The 27039-nt window shown below is 46.3% G+C and overlaps 1 protein-coding gene across 15 annotated transcripts in view; it reads right to left on the bottom strand.

The window, feature by feature from the left end:
- Positions 1–27039, bottom strand: part of LOC101843051 (BTG3 associated nuclear protein) — a 72985-nt gene that overhangs the window by 12818 nt on the left and 33128 nt on the right. For 8 of the 15 annotated variants that reach the window (XM_013115658.3, XM_013115659.3, XM_013115654.3 and 5 more), the window contains exons 5-11: positions 26324–26440; positions 24653–24828; positions 18787–19026; positions 13059–13226; positions 7718–7848; positions 6518–6589; positions 5833–5871 (exon numbers count right to left, since the gene is read on the bottom strand). In XM_013115658.3, the coding sequence (XP_012971112.1) occupies positions 5833–5871; positions 6518–6589; positions 7718–7848; positions 13059–13226; positions 18787–19026; positions 24653–24828; positions 26324–26440 (943 nt within the window). The remainder of the gene's footprint in view (positions 1–5832; positions 5872–6517; positions 6590–7717; positions 7849–13058; positions 13227–18786; positions 19027–24652; positions 24829–26323; positions 26441–27039) is intronic. The other 7 variants (XM_040735621.1, XM_005073118.4, XM_005073116.4 and 4 more) reach the window with 3 other exon arrangements.

Below are 27039 nucleotides of genomic sequence, written 5' to 3' on the forward strand. Positions count from 1 at the left end.
GTGGCACTCAGGTACCAGGCCAGCCCAGCAGTCATTCTACTCCTAGACCTGTGAGAATTCAGTATTCACTGCTTTTGTGAAATTGTTACCACTCTCCCCTCTCAATGATGCTATGCTCTTATTAGGCACATCACTGTGACCTAAATTTTCAACCTGAAATCCATGGACAATAAGACCTGTTAGTGCAGGCCTATAACCCCAACTATTCAGGAGGCTGAATGGGGGGGGGGTCCCAGGCTCAAAGCCTTTTTGAACTACACATTAAATCAAGTCCTAGGCTAGAGAATGAATTCAGGGCCAGCCTATGCAAATTAGTAAGAGTCTGTCTCAAAATGAAAAACACAAAATGAAGCCAGACATGGTGGCAAAGACTTTTAATCCTAGCACCTGAGAGGCAGAGGCAGAGGCAGAGGCAGAGGCAGAGGCAGAGGCAGAGGCAGAGGCAGAGGCAGAGGCAGAGGCAGAGGCAGAGGCAGAGGCAGAGGCAGAGGCAGAGGCAGAGGCAGAGGCAGAGGCAGAGGCAGAGGCAGAGGCAGAGGCAGGGGGATCTCTATGAGTTTCAGAACAGACAGAATTACATAGTAAGACCCTATCTCAAAATAGATAGATAGATAGATAGATAGATAGATAGATAGATAGATAGATAAAATAAAAGAGCCAAAGTATATAACTCAGTGGTAGAACACGTTCCTAACAAGGGCAAGTTTCTTAAAACAATAAAAAATAGAATTCATATAAACAGACAGGCCCTGGCTTTTGGATTGTCAGCTTTAGGGTGGTATGAAAATGTGCCCACATAACCACTGTTTTCCCCTTTGAGGTCTATCACTCAGTGGGTTGGGAGGTACCAAACCTTAGGATGAAACAAGGTTTTTTGTTTTGGGTTTTTTTTTGTTTTGGGTTTTTGTTGTTGTTTGTTTTTTTTTTTTTTTTGAGATGACCTCAGTGTTCTGAGTCAGAATTAGAGGAGGGGTATGCACATGCACGTGTGTAAATGCTAACCTGCAACACTAGTGGAGGCACTCACTCAGGAGTACTTATGGGCCCCACACTTCCACAAGGAAAGGGCAAAAGAGGAACAGAGCCTGTTTCCAATGCTATCAACAGCATCATAGTTAACATTTTGAAAATATATTGAAAGTTTGACATCTTTAATCTCAACACTTGGGAGGCAGAGGCAGGTGGATTTCTGAGTTCAAAGCCAACCTGATCCATAAAGCAAGTTCCAGGACACCTGAAACTACTACATACACCGAGAAACCCTGTTTCAGAAAAATCAAAAAAGTGTTTTAGAAAATGATAAAAATCAATCAAAAATGATTCTGTGATTCCAAGGTCTGTCCTTTGCCTTTGTCCTTATGAGAATGGAATGTGGGATATAGGCGGGAACAGGGGACAGCAGCAATGTGACTGTCCTTGGGTATCTTTGGGGCTGTTTTGAATCCACATTGCCTTATACAACTAGCATAGCCCTTTGAAGTGCCCCAGCTCCAGTGACCAGAGGCTGAAACCACAAACATGAGTGAGCATTCCTCAAAGTTATCTTTAAAAAAATTCACAACATACTTCCCAGCCACAGACTATGTCCAATTTCTCATGGGACTCTGCCTGACTTCAAAGGTTCTTCTCTGTCACAAGCTGTGAGGCACAGTACTAAGAAAGTCCCCAGGGACAAAACCAAGAGCCCAAAGTAACATGCGAGCCTGAAACTTCTTTTTCACTGCCCAGGTACAATTCAACAACAGGTCTCTGTATTTGGCACACTTGGCCAAAAGTCTGACTGCTGCGGGGTATTTGTACAATGTGTGAAAGCATATTGCTGTGACTGGTGTGATAAAAAGATGAACGACCAATAGCTAGGCAGGAGGTAGAGGCAGGACTTTCAGGCGGAGGGAAAGAAAGAGGAGATGAATTTAGACAGACAGGAGACATGGAGAGCAAACAGAAGGTGCCAGATGGAAGAGCGGTAATGTCACATGATAGAACGTGAATTGATATAAATGGGTTAGCTTAAGTTATATGTTCTAGTGAGATTAAACTAAGGCTGAGCTTTCATAGTAAGTCTCCATGTCATTGTGAAGCAGCAGCCCAAAGAAAAATCCAACTCCATCTGTCCAATTCACACAACATGTCTCTGTCTAGAGGCATCCAGCCACCCTCATTCTGCTGGGGCTCAACTGCTCCAGAGGACATGGAGCTGTGGAGATGGCTAACAAGGCACCTGAAGTTGCTCAGCTGGAGACAGGTACTTGAGAGATGTTTACACACTATCTCTCCTGGGTAGCTGCTCCAGGTACCAGCTGTCAATGTCAACAGCCCACAGAGAGGAAGCTCAAGAGGCAGTGGCTCACATCAGAGCTCAGGCCTGTGGGCAAAGTGACTATCAAGACCAAAGCCAAAGCCAGCCCCTAGGGAACTTCTCAAGGCAGCCACTAGTTTACTGGTCTCAAGAAGTCCTCATGAACTCAACAAGGTCACTGTCTACCACTGTCAATGTGCCCATCCACTGCACTGCAACCTTCAATGCTATGGCTCTTAGCATTTAAGGACTTTTATTTTCCAGAATCTTCTGACAACCCACACAAATAAATTAAAGACATCACTATACTGACATTGTGAAAATTGAAATCTGACAAGAAGTTAGTACTGTATCAACACATTTGTCACACCCACAGACCCCACTCTGGGGCCCTACCCTGTTGTAACTCCCTGCATGAGGGGCCTAGATTTCCCTGACCCTGCTTTGCCTTCAACCCAAAGTTCCACCAGTAATTCCATCAGGCCATAAAAACTCTATCCAGACCATTCCAAATGGTACTATCCCGAACATGCTCACAGCTACAAAGACAGGAGCATGGAGAGCAGTTTGTCACCCACCTTCCAATGGTACCTTTGGCTTCACCTGAGAAGAAAGAAGTCACCAGTTTCAAACAGCTTAAATAATCTGCCAGTCTCCCAGAGCCAACTCTCAACAAAAACCATGAGAAACAAAGGTACAATGCAGTGAACAGCCAAAGGCTCAGGCTCAGTCCCATACCTTACTCCAAACAAGCTTTCCCATGGTTGCAGCTAGAACTAGTGAGCATATTAAATCTAACTCTAATATACATGGCAGTCAACTTCCTCCTGAAACCTAAGGCCACATAAAGGATGGGAAGCCATTACAAGAAGACACACTGGCCAGAAGCTGGAGGGAGACTTGTGCATTAGCCTATGTGTATGGGTGCTGCAGTCTGAGGGTAAACTCAGAGCACTCAGCCACACCCAGAGAAGCCTGATGTACTTGGGAACCAAGATAAAGCACAGCTTCGAGAACCTAGCCAAAGGCCCTCCAAGTCATGTTTTAAAAGATTCTGCTGCAATTTACATTTCAGTATCCAGGGAATCCCTTGCCTCCTTCCTCTACTGACCAGAGATGCTGAATTCCTGTCATTGCAGCATTGGTCTAGAAACCTGAAGTGGGAAGTACAATTGGCAAATAGCGATGACCACTAGGGCTAGAATGGCCAAGAGCAGCAGAGAGCCTCTAGGCTGGAGACTGACAATAACTGTGCTTGTCCAAAGTGGTTGTACACACTGGGAGCAGCTGTACACCGGTCCCCTAGAGGCCAAGTTCACGTGGATCTGACCTCACTGACACTGAATTTCTGCTGCTCAAGTCCTCCTGTGACAGACACAATCATCCTGTTGTCCTGCTGCAGCCTTGATGCAACAAGCTCCGCTATCTTCCCATACCAAACTGACAAAATGATGATGAATTTATGAATTTAAAAAAAGTTTGTCACAGTTGGATGGTGGTGGCACACACCTTTAATCTCAGCACTCAAGAGGCAGAAACAGGCATGTCTCTATGAATTTGAGGCCAGTCTACAGAGCAAGTTCCAGTACAGCCAGAGTTAAAGGAGAGACCCTATCTTGAAAAAACAAAAGTCAGTCATATAAATGTCTCCAGAGCTTTTACAACTGAGGATGATGTCCTACTCAACACCCTTTCTACATACAGCACATGCAGTTAGTGTTCAGTAAAACATTCGGGCATTCACAACAGGAGGAAGGAAGATCTAAGACCAATTCAGGATAAAGAATCTAAGATTCACAGTCACCATCCTCTTATGGGCCCAGGAAGAGGACAGGTGACAGGGATAACTAACTGTCCCCAGCATAGGACTGGTGACTTTAGCTCCACTGAGGACATCACGGTAAATGGAGCATGTGTGCCTTCTGACCCATAAATGAAGCCATTCTGAGTAAGGTTACTGAACAGACTTGAGAAGTGGCCAGACGATAAAATAAGGACAGAATCTTTACAAGCGGAAAGCAAAGACAACTGGCTGATGGGCCTGCAGAAAACAGACTTTCATCAGAAAGAAGGCAAGCTGCCTGCGGAAGACAAGAGGATGCCAGCTGTGTCCTTTGAGGTGTGGTCCTACATACACTGACCCTGGGAAGCAGGGGATAGAAAGAAAGTATGGGGTTTACATGAGGAAAGAATCAGGGATGTACAAGTTACTTCTCTGATGGGGATGTTACACTCCTCAGTGTGAAAAGTGACCAGCATTGCAGTTTCTTGCAGGGGGGCTGCTTAGAGCAGAGGGGGTAATGAATCATGGCTGGCAGCAGTGAAAAGCTTCTGAGGCACTAGAGACAGAGGCAGAACCAGAATTGTCAGCCTTGGAAGCCCAGACAGCGGTTCTTTCATAGCCTTACTGCCCCGAATAGAAGCCTGCGACTGTGACCTGAGCTGCCATACCTGGGGCTAGACATTGGGCTCTCTACCCTCAGGTTAAGTAGACAAGGCCAAGGATCAAGCAGGCACTTCTGCCTACAATCGAGCACGAGCATCTTACTCACACTGTGAAAAGCCTGCTGTATTTTTTTTTAATTCCAAGTGGAACTTTATTCATGATAGAAACAGTGGGAAACTGAGGTAACAGGCTTTGCTTTCCTTATCTATGAAAAGGTGCATCGTTCCCATGGGGAAATGCCAACATAACAAACATAAACCACAATGTCATAAAAAGCAAAGAGAGGAGCCAACAACAAGGCTAAAACGCCCCAAGAAGAAGGCTATGAGAACCAACTTCCGCTACTTGTTCCCAATTGCACAAGCTTGGCAGTAATGACTAGGTTCTTTCACTCTGACTCTTTCCCAAAGTGGGTGGCACAGGGAAGAGACATGGGTCTTCCAGCACAGAGAGTTTTGAAAAACAAGGAACAGAGCCCCCTGCATGGTGAGTGAGCCCTGTGTGTCTCCATAACTTCTTAAGCTTTATTATACAAACAGGAGCCTGTTCTGACTATTCACAGTGATCCAGAACTAAAACCAACCAACCAACCTTCCCAAAAACTCCTTAAAGGTCACAGAAGTGCAAATCCTCACTGCCACCCCAGCTTCCCTCCACCCTGTAGCACTTCCCTCCTGGGGACCCATAGCCTGGGACACTTCACTAAGCACAAAAGTTCTTCCAGGTATATCCAATAAGAACTGCTCTCCTTGTCTCAGAAGCACAGGAAGGTGTTTACATTTGACAGCAAGAAAAAGAAGCATGCCTACCTTGTCCTACCTGTGCAAATGTCATCAGATTTTCAAGGGAAGTTGCAGAAAGCAATGAACTTGGGGGGAGTTTCTTCTCTGGTACAAAAACTAATATGAGAGCCCACAAAACAATACAGGCCAGAGCCCCACCTGTGCACACCCCTGGACAGTTCATCCCAGCTCCCTCCTACTGGAGGCAACCCCACCCCCACCCCACACCAGTGTCTCATGCTGAGGAATATAGACTGTGTGCAGGCCATAGTGAGAAGGATGGATGGGGATAGGTGAGCACTTACCTGTCCATCCTGGCCAACATGATGGATCTGCAGATTGCCCTGCACAGTGGAAAGAGGGAGACAGAGTGAGAACTTCCCTATACTATTCAGAAAAAAACAAACAAACAGGAAACCACTAATTCTACAAAAATCTAACCCCTTTTAGCAATAAAACCCACAAAAATAAAACAAGCTGAATCTTTTTTCTCTCTCTTGTATTAAAAGCACAAAACTTGGCCGGGCGGTGGTGGCACACGCCTTTAATCCTAGCACTCGGGAGGCAGAGGCAGGCGGATCTCTGTGAATTCGAGGCCAGGCTGGACCGACAGCCTCCAAAACAATACAGAGAAACCCTGTCTCGTAAAACAAAAAAAAAGCACAAAACTTTAAACCTGTTCCCTCAACTCTTGACCCACAAATGAAAATATCTTTCCTTTCCCTTTTTAAACAATTGTAGATTCACAAGGCATGTACAAGCATGCCCCATAATAGGTAGGAAGCTACTCTCACCACTCTGAGTCTACAGTGTCTCTTCACAGATCTCATTTTACAACACTGTCGATTGTAAAAGACAGTAGAAAAACATCCCAGTCACCAGTCACCCCACTGAGCCAGGCAGACTCTCTCCTAGAGAATAGCATTGGTTCCACACACTGAATATATGACTGTGTTGCCTTGTGACCTCACAGGGTGACACCCGACTCACCTCACTATCCTGTGTGATCTGCACCTGCTCCCCTTGAGGCACCTGGGCAATGTGGAGGTGGCCCTGTGGGATCCGCAGCAAGAGAGGACACCAAGAAGCATCAGAGAAAAACAAACCAAAGGAAACAACAAGCACCCTCTGCCAATTTCATGCCTTATCTGCTCTCAGCCCGAGAGGCCAGGGTCTGGCCAGCTTGGTGCAATATGTGCACAACCTAAGCTCATCCCACAGCCTCTTAAGTAAATGTTCCATCACAGGATTTATGTGATATGGTGAATTTTTAAATGTTACTTAACAACTAAGAATGTGCAATCACTGGGGGACCACTGGAAAAGGTGGCATGGGAGGAGTCACTTGTGTGCACTGCACTGAAGTGGAAACACTTCATGTAAACAACTCATGTAAGCACTAATAAACGTGGCTCCACAGAAGCCCAGGGTCTGACTCCTATCAAAATCCTATCTGGGGCTGGAGACATGGCTGAGGTTAAGAGTACTTGTTCTTGCAGAAAACCTGTACAGTTCCCAGCACCCATGTGGGGCAGTTCACAATACCCCATAACTCGAGCTCCAAGGGATCTGAAGCCCTCTTCTGTCCTCTGTGGACACCTGCCCTCACATGCACAAACCCCACACACAGACACACATGCATATGCATAACTAAAAATAAAAATAAATCTTTTTATTTTTAAATCCTATCTTACATCGAACAATCTGCTGCAGGTGTTGGGCTGCTTCTGATTCACTGTGCACATAACCCTGTGCCAAAGGAATCTATCTCCAGTGCTTTCCAGCACTTCCCCACTACCCAGACGAGACTGCCTGTGTACACAAATCCCGTGAAGCACACCACTTACAGTCACTATGTTTCCTTTAAAACAGCCCCACAGCCAGTAGACAAAAGCCACCAGGGAGGCGAGCAGAAACTGATTCCCTCACACAGGCTGCACACATATGGGTGACCTCAACAATTATACAAGAATAAGAGATGAACTGTAGGGACCAGTGAATGGTTCTCCAAGGGTTTCTATCACTAGGTTGTTCAGAGCAGCAAACAGCCATGTGAAGGCTGTCATACCACTTCTCTAAACAGAGCGCTAACCCTCACCTCAAACTATCAGTGCGTTTGCTCTTCCTGTGCCATCGACACCCCCCAGCCTCCTCCCCCACCTCCCCGGCATGTGAGTGGGAAGGAACGTACTACTTGCACCTGTCCATCCTCTCCAATCTGGTGGATCTGCACTTGCTGTGCATTGGCCAATGCGTAGTGTAGAGCCTGTGGCTGCGACTGCTGTAGCTCACTGGCAGGTGGAGGGGTACCCATCATAGTCTCTGTGGAACACAGGAGCAAGTGTTAGGATCCTCAGGTCCCACATACAGAGTTACAGTCACCTCAGTCCCCCCGCCCCCAACTCCTGATGAAGAGGAAAGGAACCTTTTTCCTAGACTCAGGTGAGCACATCTCTGCTCTGCAGAGCTGTTAACAGCAAGTCATGGGAAATTGAGATTTGTGACAGAGGCCAGCATTGTTCAGATTCAATGATCCTGTTGCAACAAACTCTTTCCTGCAAACACCTAGACAAACTACTGCAGGTCTGTCCACAATATGACCCACAGGGCTATGCTGCAGTCAAACTACATCTGCCACATATTTCATTTCCTAGGTTTATTAAAGTAAGATACATGTAGGTTGATATGTAGTATGGTAATTTTAACTGTAATACAAACTATAATGAATTTTCTTACAGTACTAGAGACTGAGTCTAAGGACTCCAGCATGTTAGACGTGTTCAGACACTGAGCACATCTCAGCCTCCAACTGTAATGATATCACAAGCAGAATTTTCTGAAACAGGATATTAGGGCTTGGATTTTTTTCTTTCAATTTTCAATGTATATTATTAAATTCCATGGCAGAGTTGTGGTAACTGGTCAACAAACCTGTTGGGAAAACACTGTCATGCTCTGAACCTTAAGAAAGTGGGCTGTCATTACATGTGGAAGAAGAAACACAGAGGGCTCTAAGAAAAAGCTCCATGTCCTTTCCACCACAGCATCAGAGTGCCATGTGCTTTCAAAAGCACCAGAACAACAATTAACCCTGTGGATTCACACACATGTACAGGCAGAAGATGGACGAGCTGGGCCCTCTGCTGCTCTAAACGACTGCACAGATGCTGCTTCCTATGCCCAGTACACTAAAGCCCAGCATGTATGTTTACACAGTGCTGACTCTCAGAAGTTTACATGAAACTATGATTCTGAGGTTTATATCCGAACTGACAGGGACTAATCCATCATTAAATAAACTAGTTTTGCTGGGCATGGTGGCACACCTGTAACCCAAGTACTCAAGAGGCCGAGGAGGAGGATCACAAGCTAGAGGTCAGCCTGGGTTACACTCAAGACCTTGTCTCAATAAAATAACCAAGGGATGAAGACATAGCTCAACAGCAGAATACCAGCCTGGCACACATGAGGTCCAAGGATCCATCCCTAGGACCACAAAACAAACTAGCTGGCTGTCTGGGCTACTTTTCTGTTGCTGAAGAGACACCATCACTAAAGCAACTAGCAAAAGAAAGCATTTAATTTGGGGCATGCTTACAGTTTCAGAGGGTGAATCCATGACCACCATGGTGGGGAAGAGCAAGGCAGCAGGCAGGCAAGCATGGTATTTCAGCAGCAGATGAGATGTTTTTTTTTAACGAGACAGGGTTTCTCCGTATTGTTTTGGAGGCTGTTGGTCCAGCCCAGCCTCGAACTCACAGAGATCCGCCTGCCTCTGCCTCCCGAGTGCTGTGATTAAAGGCATGCGCCACCACCGCTTGGCTAGCAGATGAGATCTTATGTCTTATCCACAAAGCACAAGGCAGACAGAAAGAGACTGGGCCTGACATGAGCTTTGGAAACCTCAAAGCCCATTCCAAGTGACACATCTCCAGCATCTTCCTAAAACAGTGAACCAACTAGGAACCAAGCCTTCAAATATATGAGCCTATGGGGGTCATTCTCATTCACACCACACCATCCTTGACACAGAGCTCTTATACAGAACCAGTGACATAGCTCAGTAGCAAAGGCACTTGTCACCAAGCCTGCCAACCTGAGTTTGATTCCCCAAATCCACACTGAAGGAGAGAGCCTACTTCTATAAGATGTCCTGACCTCCACTCTTGTGCATGCCACATGCATTCTCACTCCCATGCCCACCAACACACACACACACACACACACACACACACACACACACACACACACACACACACACACGACATGCACATGAAAATACACATAGAGAATACATAAAATGGAATAAAAGACGGATATTTAGCTAGATTTTTTTTTTTTTAAGACACAGTTTCTCTGTATTGCTTTGGAGGCTGTCCTGGAACTCACTCTGTAATCAGGCAGGTCTCTCGAACTCACAGAGATCCACCTGCCTCTGCCTCCTGAATGCTGGGATTAAAGGTGTGTGCCACCAACGGCCGGCCTTTATCTATATAAATATTTTTAAGTGAAAAAAATAAATTCATTAGCAATATTTTGTGGTGGTCCCTTGTCTCTCTGCTAAAAATTCTAAGATAACAAGGCAACCCAGCTGGAATTAATACCAATTCCAAATTAATAGAATTCTGGCTTAATTATATTTTACCATCACCAAAATAGACTTGAATACCAGAATAGCTTTGCTAAGGCAACAGCAGATGCAGACAGAACAATGACAAAGATTCCAGAAGTCCCTTGGCCTAACCACCCACTCTGCTTAATCAGATATTTCCCAACAAATCTCTCCTCAGCAGTTACAAAGCTGAGCAGCAAGGACAACCCAGGCCCTCTTCTGAAAGCCAGTGCCTGTCTGCCTCATCAGCTATGACCTGAAACTATATCTACTATCTCAGAGCAGCTCTGAGCTAGGCCCAAACAACACATACCCAAAGCCACCAGAAGATGATTACAGTAATCATGCCTCATGGTGTACTCGAGCCTCCCGACCCCCATTCCCATGAATAGCACCCTCCCAGCTCCCAGCCACAGGTTCTCTTCTACTCCAAACAAAAGACCACAGAACAGGGTCAACACTGTTTTCACTCTAAAGATGTTCACTGGCAGGAGGATAGAGACCACAGGTCAAATAGGACAAAAGAACAGCCACCTGGGAGTGCCTTCTGGGAATGATGCCTCATCAGACCAGAACACATACTACAGGGCTTGTCCATGGCCCAACCCTGGGGGGCTGACAGCTGCCAGAACTCCTCAAACATGCCATTCCTGGGGACCTGCTCAGAATTTGGGCACTTAATACACTGCACAGCGGCTGACTGCCCACACAAGAAGCCAGCATCCATAGCATCTTAAAGAAACTGCCACTATGTTTATAAACAGAGCAGCAGTAAGTAAATATTTATTATAAAGCAGCTAGCTACTAATAGAAAAAGGAAAAATTGAAAATTAAAAAGCAGAATACAAATACCATCATGCTAAGCTACTGTTAAGCAGTGGAAAGAAACACAAATAACTAGAAGAGCCCAACCACTAATAAGTAAGCAAGCTTGACGTTCACTACTGATGGAGCCACAGAAACAGGCACAAGCACCTGAGTCTCCACTGTTGTTGGCCTTAAAGACCAGGACCAGACTGTGACAGATTTGGGGTGAGACCTGGCTCATTAAGACCCTGTCCAATAACCTCTGCTTGACTGTAATTCCTTACAAGCCCTAGACAAACCAGCTTCAGCTGCATGAAATGCAGGTACCTCGCAACTGCTCCCTCATGTTTCATTTCTAACTCTGCTTGGCAATTTTTGAAAATCTTATTTCTTTCCTTGCTTCTACATTTCTATTCCTCTTTTAAGTCCTTGAACATAACTTTAATAACATTTTAGTGCCATGGGCTGTTAATTCCAGACTAGGCCTCCTTAGTCACTAGGGTGAGTGGGAGGATTGGTTGGTTGGATTTCAGTTTTGCTTGTTATCTGTGTTGGTCATAGGTCACATTTTTCCTGTTTCTTGGTATTGGATCTGAGACCTTGTGAATGTTCCCAGATTAGGTGTCTAGATTTTATTTTCTTCCTATTAAACAGATGAAACCTGTGGCCCAGTATGATCTTCTCAGGTTGTTTTTAAGTTCTGACTTTAAATGGCAGGAGAGATGGCTCAGCAGTTAAGACCACTGGCTGCTCTTTCAGGGGACCTGGGTTCAGTTCCAGTAACCACATGGTAGCTCACAACCATCCATAACTCCAGTTCCAGGGGATCTGACTTACTCTTTTGATCTCCTCCAGCACCAGGCATGCATATGTTAAATAGACGTACATGCAGGCAAGAGACCACACACACACACACACACACACACACACACACACACACACACACACACACTCTCTCTCTCTTAACAAAAAACAAAACAAAAACAAAAACAAAAACACCTCTGTCTTTTCTGTAGGGAGAACTTAGCCTGGGCCCTCTAGTTCTCTCCAAAAGTTGGACCTGTCTCCAGGGCTTTTTGCTCTGGCTGGTGGGCATCTGGACGCCTCTTCAGCCCAATGTAAGCTTGGGTACGTTGGCTAAGATGCCCAGCTGCTATTCACTGCAGGCATGCTCAGTTCAGAAAACAGTGAGAATCCAAGGGAACTGTGTGACTTGGGACCTCATTTCTAGGTTCACCAGGTTCACTTGGGCTCTCACAGCAGCACCAGTCTGTCTCCTCACCTCTAACTCAGGTGTACCGCCCAGAGGCCCATTGCTCCTCCAGGTTCCAAACTGTGCCTTGGAAAGCATGCTGGGTGAGGACAGGCATGCCAGATTCCTGTTCTCGGATAGGTGCTACTTTAGGAACCTTGGCAACAACTAGAGCTAAATATCTGATAACCACCAAAATAAGGGAGGAAGAGCACTTTCTGGAAGATGGTCAAGGAGGGCTCCAGGTGAACAGCTTTGTAGTTTCCAAAACAAAGTCCCTGGACAAAGCCTGTACTGAGAGGGAGCCCTGCCAGCCCTGTGCCCACTGCTGTTCTGGGTCCTGAACTGACCCCAGACGGGACTCAACTTTCAAGAACTACTGTTATTGCCAAGAAAGCCATGAAAAAGACTTAGGATTGAGAACATAGCTCAGTGCAAAGTACTAAGAGCCAAGATCACCCAAGACCCTCAAGTACAAATCCTAGCACCAGAGTGAAGAGAGATGGGCAGGTCCATGGGTAGAGCTCAGAGAATTTGTCTCAGTGATCTTGAGGACAAGCCTGAGTCTATAACCTCAAACTAAGATTAAAGAGCAGCACAATGTGGGCCCTTCACCCTTCACCTACAGCCACTGTGCAAGTAACAGTAACTACTGTTAAAGCTGTAGGACACTCTGGAGATGAGTAACCACGCAATACAAGGAAGGTCCTGCACAAATTCTTCTTGTTGGACCTACAAGGTAAGACATGCAAGGAGCTCCCAAAAAGCCAGCCTCATACGGAGTGGGGCCAGAACTAATGAGCTCCCGGGTTGCCTCTCCATGAGAACAAAGGCTTCAGGGCAGCCTTCTCCTGGGCATACCTGAGGCACTATATGAGGATGAGGATGGTGTCCTCCGGGAGAAGCTCTTGACTGCCAGGCTCTGGCCTCGCTGCTTCCGTCGCCATGCTGTACGGCACTTGGAGTCAATACTCTGCTTGATCCGATACCAGTCAGATTCTGTGATTCCAAACTTATAGAAGAGGTGACCTGAAAGAACATGTCCCAGATAAAAGCTATCAGACATAGGCTTTGACCTAACCCTTCCTGTTGAGAGCACCAAACACATAAGCTGAGTGCTGCTAAGAGGCCTAGCTGACCTGCTGGCATACTCCTGGAGGGCTGATTCATCCCCCAGAAAACAAGCCAGAAAATCTAGCTACATGAGGCAAGAATCACTCAGGTCACTAGGTCAGCAGGATCAGATGCAAAACACTTATCATTCTTCATGTTTATTTAACCTTTAAATAACCTGACTTCACCCCAATACCAAGGGAATTGACTCCATTTCTCACAGGTTCCAGACTCTTCAGCTTCCAACTTCTCTTGCCCTAAACTCAGAAGATGGCACACACCATCCTGACTGCCTAGGGAAACAAATGGAGGCTTCACACTGTACTCATGCAGGTCCACTACCCTCTGCTCCTCTGCTCCTCTGCTCCTCTGCTCCTCTGCTAGGTACACCCACCTCTGCCCAGACCAGCCAACAGTACTTTGTCCTCCCTCCTCCTCCAAAACTCCCCTCGGCACAGCACACCTGCTTTCTAGAGCACCCGTGACTTCTCTAAATGTATAGGATTCTCACACAGTGTTTACACACCCCTTTTCCCTTGTAAATGCAGGGAACCTGGTTTTGCTCTCTGTGCTGGCACTCCAGTACACAACAGCTCAGTGAGCGGCAGTTATCTGAAGCTATTTGGTCAGTGCTCTTTGTCAGATGCTTGCTCCTATGTTCTCACCAGGCTGTCTCCCAGAACTTAAGTTCCTGGAGCACAGGGACCACTCCCTGGAGTTGACTGTTGCCCTAGGGAAGAGTACTACCCACACCCCACTGCTGGGAGATGGGGTGGAAAGCCATACACATGGCATAGCACCTACTGGGACTCAAACTGTTCATCCTTATGTGTTCAGAGATGGCCAGGTGCAACACTGAACAGCATGCAGATACTGTCATTCAACAATAAGGAAATCAAAGACATAGAAGGCTACTAGAAACAGGACAGAATAGAGCTGACATTCCTCACATCTCACTAGTCCATGTGACACCACTCCCTTTTTTCTTTTTAGAACTCATTTTTCATATGGCCAATTAAAATTATGCTTATTAAATAATATGTGTGTTATTAGGGTGTGTGCATGCATGTGCACATGAGTGCAGATACCCACAGAGAGGTCAGAGTCATTGGATCTCCCAGAGCTGGAGCTACAGACAGTTGTGAGCCACTGGTGTGGGAGGCAGGAACCAAACTCAGGTCTTCTGAAGAGCAGTAACTGCTCGTAATCACTGAACCATGTATGCTTCTAGCCCATGAGCCTTTGTTATACCCAATGCAGAAGGGAAAAAATGGTGGTGGCTGACACCAAAAGACATTGTCTTCAACACAGTGACCTCTGTAGCTGGCTCATGCAACTTTACTGATTTACAGGAAAAAAAGTGTAAGAAATTCAAACTATAATAAAACCCTAAATTAGAAAATTTCCTGTTTTGACAAGTAAGACCACTGAGTTTGGATCATATACTGAGAGCTAAGTTAACACCCAAACTCCAAAACTGCTTCCATTGATACCAAATACAAGAAATAATAAAAACAAAGCCTTTAAATGCTGTATTAAGTATCGGGCATTAGGAAATGTCTTGACTGTTCTGTGAGTTTATGCTCAGAAAACAGTGACGGCCAGACCTCTGTGGTCTGGAAGGAGGCTGGACTACTGAGAATACCACATGGAGCCCAGCAGCACTTTCACCCTCCTCCACGAAAGAGAAATCTGGGTGCGAGCTGGAAACTCTGGTCACCTAAAACAGACACAGAATTATTACTCAATAAACCACTGAGCAACTACATGTGCTGCACATGGCTTTACGTGTGGATATGGGCCTCACTAAGTCACAGGATAGTTACCTGGCTACCAGTCAGTCACCACAGAACTTACTACTGACCAATTCTTATCTGATGCACATTTCAAAGTCTCGTAGAGTAAGAATGTCATTGCCCTTGTGACTGCTTTGAGACAGGAGACACTCTGTAAGGCCAGTCTCATAGTATAGCTTCTGACTACCCTGTGCATCCACCTTCATCACAGCTGAGGACCTCACTCGAAAGCTTTGGCGAGACTAACAAGAAAAGGCCTGCTGCCACACCTTGCTCAGAAGGCTGCCCTGAGGTCATGAAGTAGAGAACAGAAGCCTCCAGTTGCTGGCCTATGGGTCACCTGTTGCCCAAGGAGTGAAGCAATTACCTCACAGGAAGGCTAAGGTCAAGGGAATGCCTGCGCTTCAGGCTGTGGAAGGTGGCACAGCTTGCTCTCACCCACTTGTATTGGAGCCAGGAAGCATCACCCATCATTGTTAGCAGCTTTTCCACCCTCCAAAACTTCACCATTGCCTCTTAAAATCATGAAAGTAGCTTCCCAGCTCTCACGTAATGAGCCTACACAAAGCTAGGAGCTTTGGGAAAGGCAACAGACTAGGGGGGAACAAACAGAGCTGCCCTCGGTGGGTGCATGTCATGTTATCAGTCACAAAGGAAGGAGGGCACTATCACTGCTAAAGTAATCTCAAGTCCAAAGAGGAAACCATGCAGGAAGCTGCATGCCAAGAACTCATTTTTTCATATTACATAATAGCAGCTCTCCAGAAAAGCAATCGATTCCATCCATGGACAGAAGCACTAGGTTAGGGGGCACTCTGAACAGGTCTGTGCCCATCCAAGTCTCCTAAGGGAAGTCTCCCGGGCTTTCCCCAACTCATCCTTACAACTCCTCCTCCTCCTCTTAGTTTGTAATATTCGATAGCCGTTCTAGGCCAGGTCCACAGCACAATGTCCAATCCCTTCTGAGAAGAGGTCTCCCACCTGTCTCCAGAACTCATAAGTTCCTCAGCTATCAGCTCAAACTGACCAAATTGGAGCTCTCAGTATATCCCCAAACTCCTGCCAGGCCATGGCAGACCAATGTCACACCTATGCATGGCCTGGTATCCAAAACATATGAGCAGTTTTCCCAATCTACACTTAAGGACCTGGGAGGTGACAGCATTTGATTACTGAAGCTCAGAAAAGCCCATGTCCCTGTGCACTGATGGGAAGTGTCCCCCAAAATTCATGTTTTTCCTAAGACCTCCCAATGAGACCTCACTGGGAACCAGGGTCTTTGCAGATATGATTGAGGTTTTGGTTACATTAGTGGGATCTCACTCCAGTACAACTGATGTGCTTATAAGGAGAGAGGAGAAATAGATACAGACACCCAAAGAGGAAATGGCCAATGGAGGCAGGCAGCATCAGCAAGCACCAAAACTCCCAGCCAACACCAGAGGTAGAGGCAAAGTCCTTGTGGAGGAGGAGGAGGAGCTGCCCTACCGACATGTAGACCTTGCATCTGGGCCTGTGTTTCAATGCTCAGTCCATGAACTGAGCAACCCTAGGAACCCAATATACCCCATGATATACCAAGCCAGGGAGCTCCTTGGCTCACACAGAATGTGTTACCTGAAACTTATGACCAGGAAACTGCCTGCTCTAGGTAAGGGTGGTTTAGGAAAAGCCACTGCATGGGTGGTGGTGTACACACCTTTAATCCCAGCATTTGGGAGACAGAGAGAAGCAGATCTCTGTGAGTTAGAGGCCAGCCTGATCTACACAGCAAGACTGTCTCAGAAGAAGGAAAAAAGAAGAGTCACTACCGTCATCCATCTGCTGGTTATCTGTGAGTGTGCAGTTTTGTACACATTGGGAGTCTTCATTTAAAGCACTTTCAATGATCCTGGAGTACTCAGGGTCTCTTACCCAAACCAGCACTCTTTACAGATACCTTCAGGGATCAGATTTTCTCTCTCTCTCCCTCTCTCCCTCTCTCCCTCTCTCCCTCCCTCTCTCCCTCTCTCCCTCTCTCCCTCTCCCTCTCCCTCTCCCTCTCCCTCTCCCTCTCCCTCTCTCTCTCTCTGTGTGTGTGTGTGTGTTCTGTCACCTGGCAGACTAGAGTATGCTCACTTCAAAGTTCAAGCAGAAACCTGGATGATCCACTAGTAAAACTCAACAGTTCAGCCAACATGCTCACTTGAAAGAGCACTATTCCATCCCCAGTTCATTCCCCAGGAAAACACTCAAAGCCATTCAAAGTCATACAACTGCTCTTCCTGCACATACCTCACTTAGCGACAAGACCACAGCTAACAGAACTAGCTGAATAAGGCCAGCAACAGGCAATATTATGAGACTCTGAATGTGTGGCAGAGCCCAAGTTTGGGGGTAATACTAGACAAGTAGAGGCTTAATGGTCAAAGGTGAACAATCATTTTTTAAACACTAATGATTCCATGTGAGCAATATCACAGTACCAACAGATGGGTTAAGAGGCTAGGTAGGTTTGGCCCCATCGGTAAGTAGCTTCTGAGGGTAGGACATCCAGACCCTGATGAGGGCCTACTCAGGTGGAAGAATGCCAGCAACTCACCAAGTTTCGGTTCCTAAAAAGCTAAGGCTAGTAGGGGGTCTGAGGCCATGGACCCATGGTCCTTATTAATAGCCTGTAATCCTTCCCTCACACATGGCTTACAAATTTGGCTGCCAAGTGAATACAAGTGCAGATCATGGTTTGGGGAAGGCAGCTACAGATGCCCATAGCCTTAGTGTCCTTTTCTTCCCAATCCACAAAGCCCTGGAATTAGGCCATGGTGTCTAAATATGGAGCACACTGACCCAACCCTCTGAAGCTCCAAGGCAAGTCTCTCTTTCTAACGAAGGTATCAAATACTTATCTTCTGTGGGATATTTGATAGAGCTGTGGCTCCTCTGGCCCCAGTACTTCCCCATGTGTCAGGCTCCTTGGTAAGAACAAAGCAGCTGCCCCTCTAGGATGATGGAAAAGCCAAAGGTGTGGCCCCAGTGACACTAAACACACAACCAGCCCAAGAATCACCCTGCATATGAGCAGAGACCACCCCTGGCCAGTTTATTCCAGGTAGCTCTGGAATGAACCGTCTAGGAAGTTGGGCATCAGACTGGGTCGCTGATAAGAGGAGCCTGAGCTTCTTCCATGCTTTCCAAGTATCTCCAGGAAGATACACAGACCACCAGCTTGAGCAAGTGGTATTCCTCAAATAGGAGGAAAACACCAAGATCATGTTGGTACTAAAATCGGTCCTAGAATGCTACTGGCCTCCAATACAGTCAGATCAGCCCATGAGCATGTCACAGTGCCAAGGGCAAGACCTCCCTGAACAGACTCCACTCATGCCACTGGGCAGCTTAGGAGCACTGTGGCCAGTGGGCAGCAAGAAATCCCACCTCTGTTCTCTCTTCTTCAAGAACAGCCTAAGGATGACTGACACTGGAATCTGCAACTCCCTGGAAAAGCACATTCCAAGTGTCCCTCTCAGCACAGGGTGCCACACAACATCTTGCCAAAGAAAATCCTGGGTCCAGATCCATATCTCTGTGATGACCACTGAGCCTGGCATCAGCCCTCCGCACTGGAAACATGGTCTAAATTCAGCTCCCTGACCACCTCAGCACCCCCACAAGCTAGGCTGTTATCAGCTGTGTAAACTTACACCGGATGCCATAGATAGTGAGGGGGTCCAACTGCTTCTTCCCGTGCTTGCCCTGGCCCGACAAGTTGGACACAGCCTGAACCTCTCGGTGGAACAGGTAGTCCAGCAGCGTCAATGCCATCTTCTCAGCTGTGCGACAGTTAGTGCTGATGTGCAGCATGTCAGAGGGGATGATAGCACAACGTACCCGCATCTCAGGGTTATTCTCATCACCCAGCCAGGTGCCATTGGGATAGTCCTCTGGAAGAGAAGAAAGGTCTCAGTTAGCAAAGCTCAGAGACCTGTTCAGACAGCACAGAACACAGCTCAAATATAAGTTGCCTGGGGCTGCTAAGCCAAGCTCCCAGCCTCCATCTGGTTGCCAGGAACACCAGAGATGAGATGTAGTCACTGGTGTTAGCCAGTAGCAGCCTCAAGCCATCCTGATTGTAGAAGAAAACATCAAACAAAATTTGAGATCAAATGACAGGAGCCCTTGGATAACTAAAAGCAAAATATTAAAGGGGAATATGCTGGTGACACAGAGTCCAAATATTGCCAGTCTGCGGGATCTATAGACCCAAGTCATCTTTGACCACACTCCAATCCGTGTGGTGTATACCTCTTCCAGACAGCCTCTGCCAGATCCTTTTATCACAATACTGTTTTAAAACATCACAGGGATAGCTGGGCATGGTGGCACATGCCTTTAATCCCAGCACTCTGGAGGCAGAGGTAGGTGGATCTCTGTGAGATCAAAGTCAACCCAGTCTACAGAGCTAGTTCCAGGACAGCCAGAGCTGTTATACAGAGAAACCCTGTCTTGAAAAAAGGAGGGAGGGAGGAGAAAGAGAAGGAGGGAAGGGGGGGAGGGGATAGAGGGAGGGAGGGAGGGAAGGAGGGAGATCATGAGGAGACATGCTAGCAGGGTGGAGAATGGGCATGAGCACTCAGCTGTGGCTAATGATGGAGATAAATGAACTTTGGAATTCAGAACAAGATGAATAAATAAGTAGAGAGATGGTTCTCAGAGACAGATCCTGTTCTAAAAGTCCCCCAGTCATCTAATCATCTAATGCATATATTTTAAAAAAAAATCCTTGGAGGCTTGAGGCAGGCAAGTTATGAGATCCAGACCAGCATAGGCTACACAAGGAGACCCAATCTTAACAAAAAACAACAAAACAAAAGTGGACATGATCTAAAGATATATCACTAAACTAAATCACAAACTGTGGGTGTACAGACCCCTCTTAAGCAAGAAGCTTAACTGAGCTAAGCAAGAAACACAGGTGGCAGCAAGTGTGGCAAGCAAACAGAAGCGTACTACTGTGGGGACAGGAAAATCATCTTAGGTCAAGAGAGACTTAGGCCTGCTGTCATTCAGTGATACAGGTGACAAGCAGGAGGAGAACTGCCACCCAATGAGCCAGACTGGCTCACTCAGTGCATTAGCTTCCACAAACACACAGATCTGATGCCCTCTGACTTCCGGGCAGGCTACAGCAGAGTCCAGGTTCCCAATGGCAACACAGATGCCCCTCGTTCCCTAGTCAAGAGCACCAGTCACACTTGTGGTTTTCCTAAGCCATTCTTGGGGCTATGCTGAAGTCCTGGATGCCAATGACATTTGCCATTCTCCAGTAAGGGGAGGGGGGAACGGGGAGAGGCTAGAGAAGATGTGATCCAGGGTTAGCTTCAGGGCTATTCAAATACACTACAGATTTCAGGTCAAATTAGCTATCTGAGGCCAACCTCGGCCTCCTATAGGCAACATTTTAGACAACAGACTTGTAGTCATAAGCTAGTGTTAAGTATATTTTCCATCCATATGAAAAATTAATTCCCATCTGGCATCTGTAATGAACTACAGAAATGATCCCGAAAATATAGTCTTCAATTCTGGCACTTGTAAAGCCAACCCATACAGTTTACCAAATTAAGGCACATGCTTCATGAGACACTAGTGGTTCTGAAAATGAAAATAACTAGAATGAAGTCCCCTGGAACTTACCAGACAAGAAACAAGAGTCAGCATCCACAGCTTTCCAGGCCACACTGACATACAATGCCTAGGATGTTTTCAACCACCCAAGGGCTGATCATATTTATTTAACCTAGTTCTTCCAGCAAGTGGGCCAGAGTTTCTTTGTAGTCCAGAAAATACCTTATTCTTGTGTATTTATAAGTATTTGTACCCCCAAAGGGGTCCAGGAGCACCCATGGAATACAGAGCCACATCTGTGTCCGCACACCCATCCTTAATGTTCTGACATAATCCCCATCCACATTAGATGGCTAGGTATCTAACTAATGTTCCATATGGGAAAGGGAGCAGAAAGGCAAGGTGGCATATGCCTTGAACCAAAGGAAGGCCAGCCACATGCTAGAGGACAACTATAACAGCCAAAAGCTACTTCTATGGCACAGAAATGGAAAACTTTGGAAATTCATCCCATAAATTACAAATTTCAATTTTGAAACGGCATAATCCACCATTTTCTTTTCAAAAAGTCTTTTGGTATATATGATTTTTATTTCATTTTTCTTTTTTAGTAAACTATTTTATATCAACAATTCTATTATATAGTTGTGGCTTCTAACCAGACGCACAAATATTCCTTAACATATGAAAACTAACCACAACTAAGAAGGGCTATTACCCTATACCATGTGGTCATTCCACAAGCACGACCCATGCATCTCAGAGGTTGGTCACAATAAAAGAAAACAAAGCAAAAATTAAGTTGCAGGCCCCTTGGAGCCTGCCCAGGCTGCCACTAGCTTCTGAGTGCAGGGACCTAAAGGTTATTTGTCACAGGAGGTGTCAGTAAGTCCTGACTGATCAGCAGAATGTGGCATAGAAGCATACTTGCAGAAACCACGGGCTGAAGAGGGGGCATTCTGAACCAGTGGTGACACAATACTTGCGCATGGTAATTAAGTGTTCAGCATTTTACATGGAGGATTAGTAGCCTGTCCTCTGGGAATTACCAAACGCCCATAGTGTGGGAATGGAACCTCAACTAAGTCCCTTAATTAACAGATCCTGTTTTGATTCGTTTAGCTAATTTGTATCTGTCACACAGCCAACTTAGCCTCTGAATGACTATGGCCCTCACATTCTCAAGAATGGGGTACAGGAAGACATGGGCAAAAACTAGCTTTAGCAAGTGCTGCTCCAACAATTAGGAGACACCTTCTATTTCATCCAAACTAAGTTTACATAACTTAACAAACTACCTAAGTAAAAACCTAAAATACAATGTACGGACAGGCCTATCGTCCCAGCTACTTCAATGGCTAAGGCAGTAGGACTGAAATCTCAAGGCCTATCATTCCTGGGCTGCAGAGCAAATTCAAGGCCAGTCTGGACAACGTGATGAGATACTGCCTCAACATAAAGAAGGGATATAGCTCAGTGGTAGAGTACTTGCCAAGCATACATAGGCCCTAGGTCCAATCCCCAGCACCCTAAAAACAAAGCAAACCAGGAAATGGTGCCCTTGTAGTATAACCAACTGACTTCAAATTTTATAGAAAAAAAATTGGATTTTTGGACCTTTTTTGTTGTTTGTTTTGAGACAGGGTTTCTCTGTAGTTTTGGAGCCTGTCCTGGAACTCACCCTGTAGACCAGGCTGGCCTTGAACTCACAGAGATCCACCTGCCTCTGCCTCCCAAGTGTTGGGATCAAAGGCATGCGCCACCATCGCCTGGCTTTCAAAAAAATTTTTTTTGGAATTCTTAAGCAATAACTGCTTCAAAGTCTGGTTCTCCAAACCTCAGACACACAAATACTCACATAAGAAGACAAGAAGCATCTGTTAGTTTACAGTCTTGGCTCTTAATGGGACAAAGACTAAATCCTATAAGCTTATCATCTATAACACCCCATATCAATAATGCTTCTATGACATGAGCCATATGGCCTGCTGAGCAAACAGACAAGACCATGGCTGCGTGCCACAGGTTAGAGGCCAGTACTGTCAGGACTAGTGAGCAATGAGTCTGAAGTGAGACACATTCCTGCTTGGAAGTCCTCCTAGCACTTCAATGTGCAACAATCACTTAATAATGATGCCACCTGTCTCCAGACACGCCTTAGAAAACCACTGTGCCAGCACATGGCTCAGCAGGATCATTTACTAATAAGACACTGTGACCTACATTTCCCAAAGAACAAGAAAGTCAAACAATTCTGAACTATGACCTCTTCTTCAAAAGTAAAACCATGAGTGGAGGAATGCCAAGTCCTAGCATTGGAGAATGGAGATTCCTGGAGCTGTCCACCAACATCATGACTGTGGACACATGCAGCTTTTAGTGTGACTCTGACACTGCTCAAAGCCTCTACTAACAACACAGCTCACTCAGAGACTCTGAACTCAGACATGTTTCTGTTCCTCCTTAGGACACTAATAACAAAGCATATGCCAAGCATGATTCCTTTTCCTGAGTTCATTTCAACATAATCTGCTATTTTCCCAAATGTATGTCACAGTGATCACATCACAAAGTCAGATTCAAAGGGGAAAATTCTATTCTTAAGATAATTTAGACTTCCCAGATTAAAGAGAATATATTCCTTAGGGGTCTATACCAGGCCTAAGCAGCTGACCAGACCAACACCAGAACTTGCATGGCTCCCATAGGAAAGAAAGGAGATCAGTCAGGCTCCTTTGCTATTATAGGCATGGTCCTTATGCAACTTTCTTGAAGAAGGAATGATTGGCACCTTTCTCCTCAGTTAGTGTTAAAACAGCCAGCTGTCCTGGCCTTGAGTCCGCATAGATGCCAAAACTTACACACAAGTGTTCACACTTCACAATGTGTAACACCCAAAAGCAGAAAAGATCCAAATGCCTGTCAACCAACAATGTCACACAAGGGCAAGTCTGAAGTCTGGGCCATGCAGTCCCTGTCATACAAAGAGAGGGCTGGAGTATGCAGCATGCAGTCTTTGTTATATGTGGGGAGAGTCAGGGTATGGGGAATGCAGTCCCTGCCATACAAGGGAGAAGCACTGCTAACATAGCCACCCCCACCGCCTGTGTGCATAAGGACAGGACCAGAGCACAGGGAATGCAGTTCCTCTCCCTACAGGGGAGGGCAGGACCAACCACGGCCTTCCACCTCACAATCAGTGCTCACAGGAACTCCCATCCACACGAGAGCATCAGCAGCAAAAAGGGATGGGTGGGAGAGTGAGGAGGACTACTAACTGATTTGAGGTTTCTTCGAGGGGGTGATAAAAAAAATTCTAGATTTAGATAGAAGTGACATTGTAGAAACATATGGATACACTAACCCAGTCTCTGTTATTCTAACAGAAACAACAGTTTCTAAAGTGGAAAGCTTTCAGAGGATTCAGTCCATAGTCACCAGGCCCCACTATGGGTACCCCAAGAAACCATGACAGACCCCAGCACTTGCTCCTCTTGACTCCTTGAAGATCCCCAGTGCAAAGGCAGCCCAGCCCAAGGAGACTGCACTCCCTTAAGTCTGGCAATATCCTCTGGAAACTGCAAAGAAATGCTTAGGATAGTGAGAGGCTACTGGTGCATGACCATAAGCTACTCCTCCTCAGGAAGCAGACCATCTAAGAAGGCACTCCATAAGTGACACTGAAATCACTCTGGAAACCCCAACTAACATGGAAGAAATCGATTTCTGTGTAGGCAGGGAAAAGCAAGCATAAAGTCAACAGAACATGAGAAAGACTCATGTGGTGGAAGCCACAGTGGGCTTCCCAGTCACCTTAACCTTCTTCATCCCTTCTGTATCACTCTTCTTATCAACAAAAAGCTACATGCCCTTCCAAAGTAACAGCACAAAGGCACAGTAATTATGGCTGTGCTGACAAGCAGAGCAGCCCTGGTAACGCACCTTCAGAGTTCAGAGTGATGAGTGTGACGTTGCTTCCAATGTTCTGGCTTCCTGGCTGGCCGCAGTTAGACACGGAGTCACTGGCCTCTGACCCGCTCTCCCCATCTTCATTGTGGCTGTCATCCTGACCTGGTACCTTCACCACGATGGTGTTCTGCCGACGCCCAGGAACAGCGCTGGCGGGAAACAAACACAGCAGCCCACGCTGTGAGAGGGACATGAGTGGCACACTGAGACTATCCCTGACTCACTGTGCTGTGTGGACTTATCCCAAAATGCCTAGTTGAGCATGGACCAATGCACAAGGTGGGTCCCCCAACATGCGGTGTGTCCCCACACACACCCTCCATGGAGATGAGTAGCAACATAACACAGAAACAGTCCTAGGCCAAGAAGACACATAATATAAAGTAACTGCTTAAAAATATGAACAGCAAAAAATAAATAAAATCATAACTCACTGAAACTCAGCTTAGAATCCTGCTTTCGGATCTCAGAGATCATCCTAACTAACAAGGCTGATTTGCACAATGGTCATTATGTGTCAAAGAACCCCCATCCATCCATCCATCATCCATGCTGTCAGACACCCAAGGTGACTCAGCCTCCAAAACACCTCCACACTCTCCATGACTCCCACAAACAAATCCTAGGAACAGCTTCCAAGGCCATCAAGAATGCCAGGAGTCCCCTGGGAGTCATTCTTGGTACCGGGCCCTGAAAAGCAGCAGCAGCCAACAGCCAGCAGCAGAAATTGCTCAAAAAAGACCCAAGATTGATTTGTCTTCTGAATGACCCTGTCAACATTTTGGACTGTGACCTATTACACACTACATATGAAACAAAACTCTATTTCCCACCAGCAACGTCACAGGGGCTTTAAAATTCTAGTTATCCCCAGAGGCAGAAGAAGCCACACCAGGTCCTTCCTGGATGTGACCCCATACAACTATCCATGGTGAACTGGCTCCTCAACAATCCACACCCATGACCTCACTGCAAGCCTGGAAACCCATCCTCTCCCCAGCAGCCTGGCTGGCCTCCAGCACCCCCACATCACACCCCAGACCTCCTGTTTCCTAGAGAACTGGACCAGGACAAGATGCCAGAACAAGACTGGAAAGAGCCACACCCCAGAGAGAAAAAGCATGACAGGAATCTGTGAGTACACTGCTAGTAACCAAAAGGTGACAAAGCCTTCCTGAGGCACAGAGCCAGAGCCAATGGGCAGAGGCCACCGACAGGACATGGCCATTGTATACTTTCATTTTTGACTGAAGTTCCATTTGACACATCTCAAAAGAAAAGGCAAAAGAAAAAAAAGCCACAAACTCAACATAGCTCCATCATTTACCAAACTCAGAAGAGGATCAACTGCAGGGACAGACAGACAGATGGGAGTGGCAAACTGACCATGTGCAATACTCTGGCATCTTCACACAGCAGACCTAGCCCAGAGGTTCTCATAGCTGCCACCCCCTATGCTCTCTCACCCCACCATCACTAAACACCAGGCTGGCCCTCCCTAATGTAAAAACTATAGTGATTGCTAACAGAATCAGCCCTGTAACCACAGACATGGACATGTGCTCAGACTGCGCCCTGGCTCAGGGATGCTCATTTATCCTCATGACAGTGGCAAGGGAAGGTGGGGTGGTGGTGGCTACTGACTTGCTAATGATATTTTCCAGGGAATCCGGTGCCCTGTTGCTCAATGGGTCTTCCATCTTGGCTACAATGGCGTTCTGCCGATCATTGTTGAGTATTACTGTAGTCTGGGGGACGACGCTATGGAACAAAAGAATCACAAGAAAAAGAAGACCTTAAAACAACAACATTCATTGTCAGAGCACATCGTCATTCAACACGGTCAGCTTCCAGGGCCTGCACCAGAGAGCAGGGTTCCAGTCAAGGGCAAGTAAACTGGAGATGGGACTCTTCAGTTCCTTGCTGGTCAGTATTCTTGGTTGACACAAATGGCATAATGAGGGCAGGCTGGGCTGTGGACATTTAACAGAGTGGGTAGGACAGGCTAAGACACTCTCCTGTCCTATGCACCTGCAAGCCATCTCAGCAACAGGTTTACATGAAAATCAGTTTCCTTTTCTTTTTTTTTCACGTGCGAGCGTGTGCGTGCGTGCGTGCGTGTATGTGTGTACAATATGCATGTGAGCTACAGGACATTGAGAATCTTCCTCTACTATTCTCTGCCTTAATGGTTCGAAACAGTCTATCACTGAATGGTAAAAAGTAGTCTGTTCAGCTAGGCTGGCAGATCAGCAAGCTCAGGGATCTGTCTGTCCCCAAACCCCCAGCACTGGGCTTACAAGAAATGTACAGCTATGTCTGGCTTTGTACAAGGGTTTTAGGGGCTTAAACTCAGATCT

The sequence above is a fragment of the Mesocricetus auratus genome, unplaced genomic scaffold (genome assembly GCF_017639785.1).
Source record: "Mesocricetus auratus isolate SY011 unplaced genomic scaffold, BCM_Maur_2.0 Super-Scaffold_6723, whole genome shotgun sequence".
NCBI classification, from domain to species: Eukaryota; Metazoa; Chordata; class Mammalia; order Rodentia; family Cricetidae; genus Mesocricetus; species Mesocricetus auratus.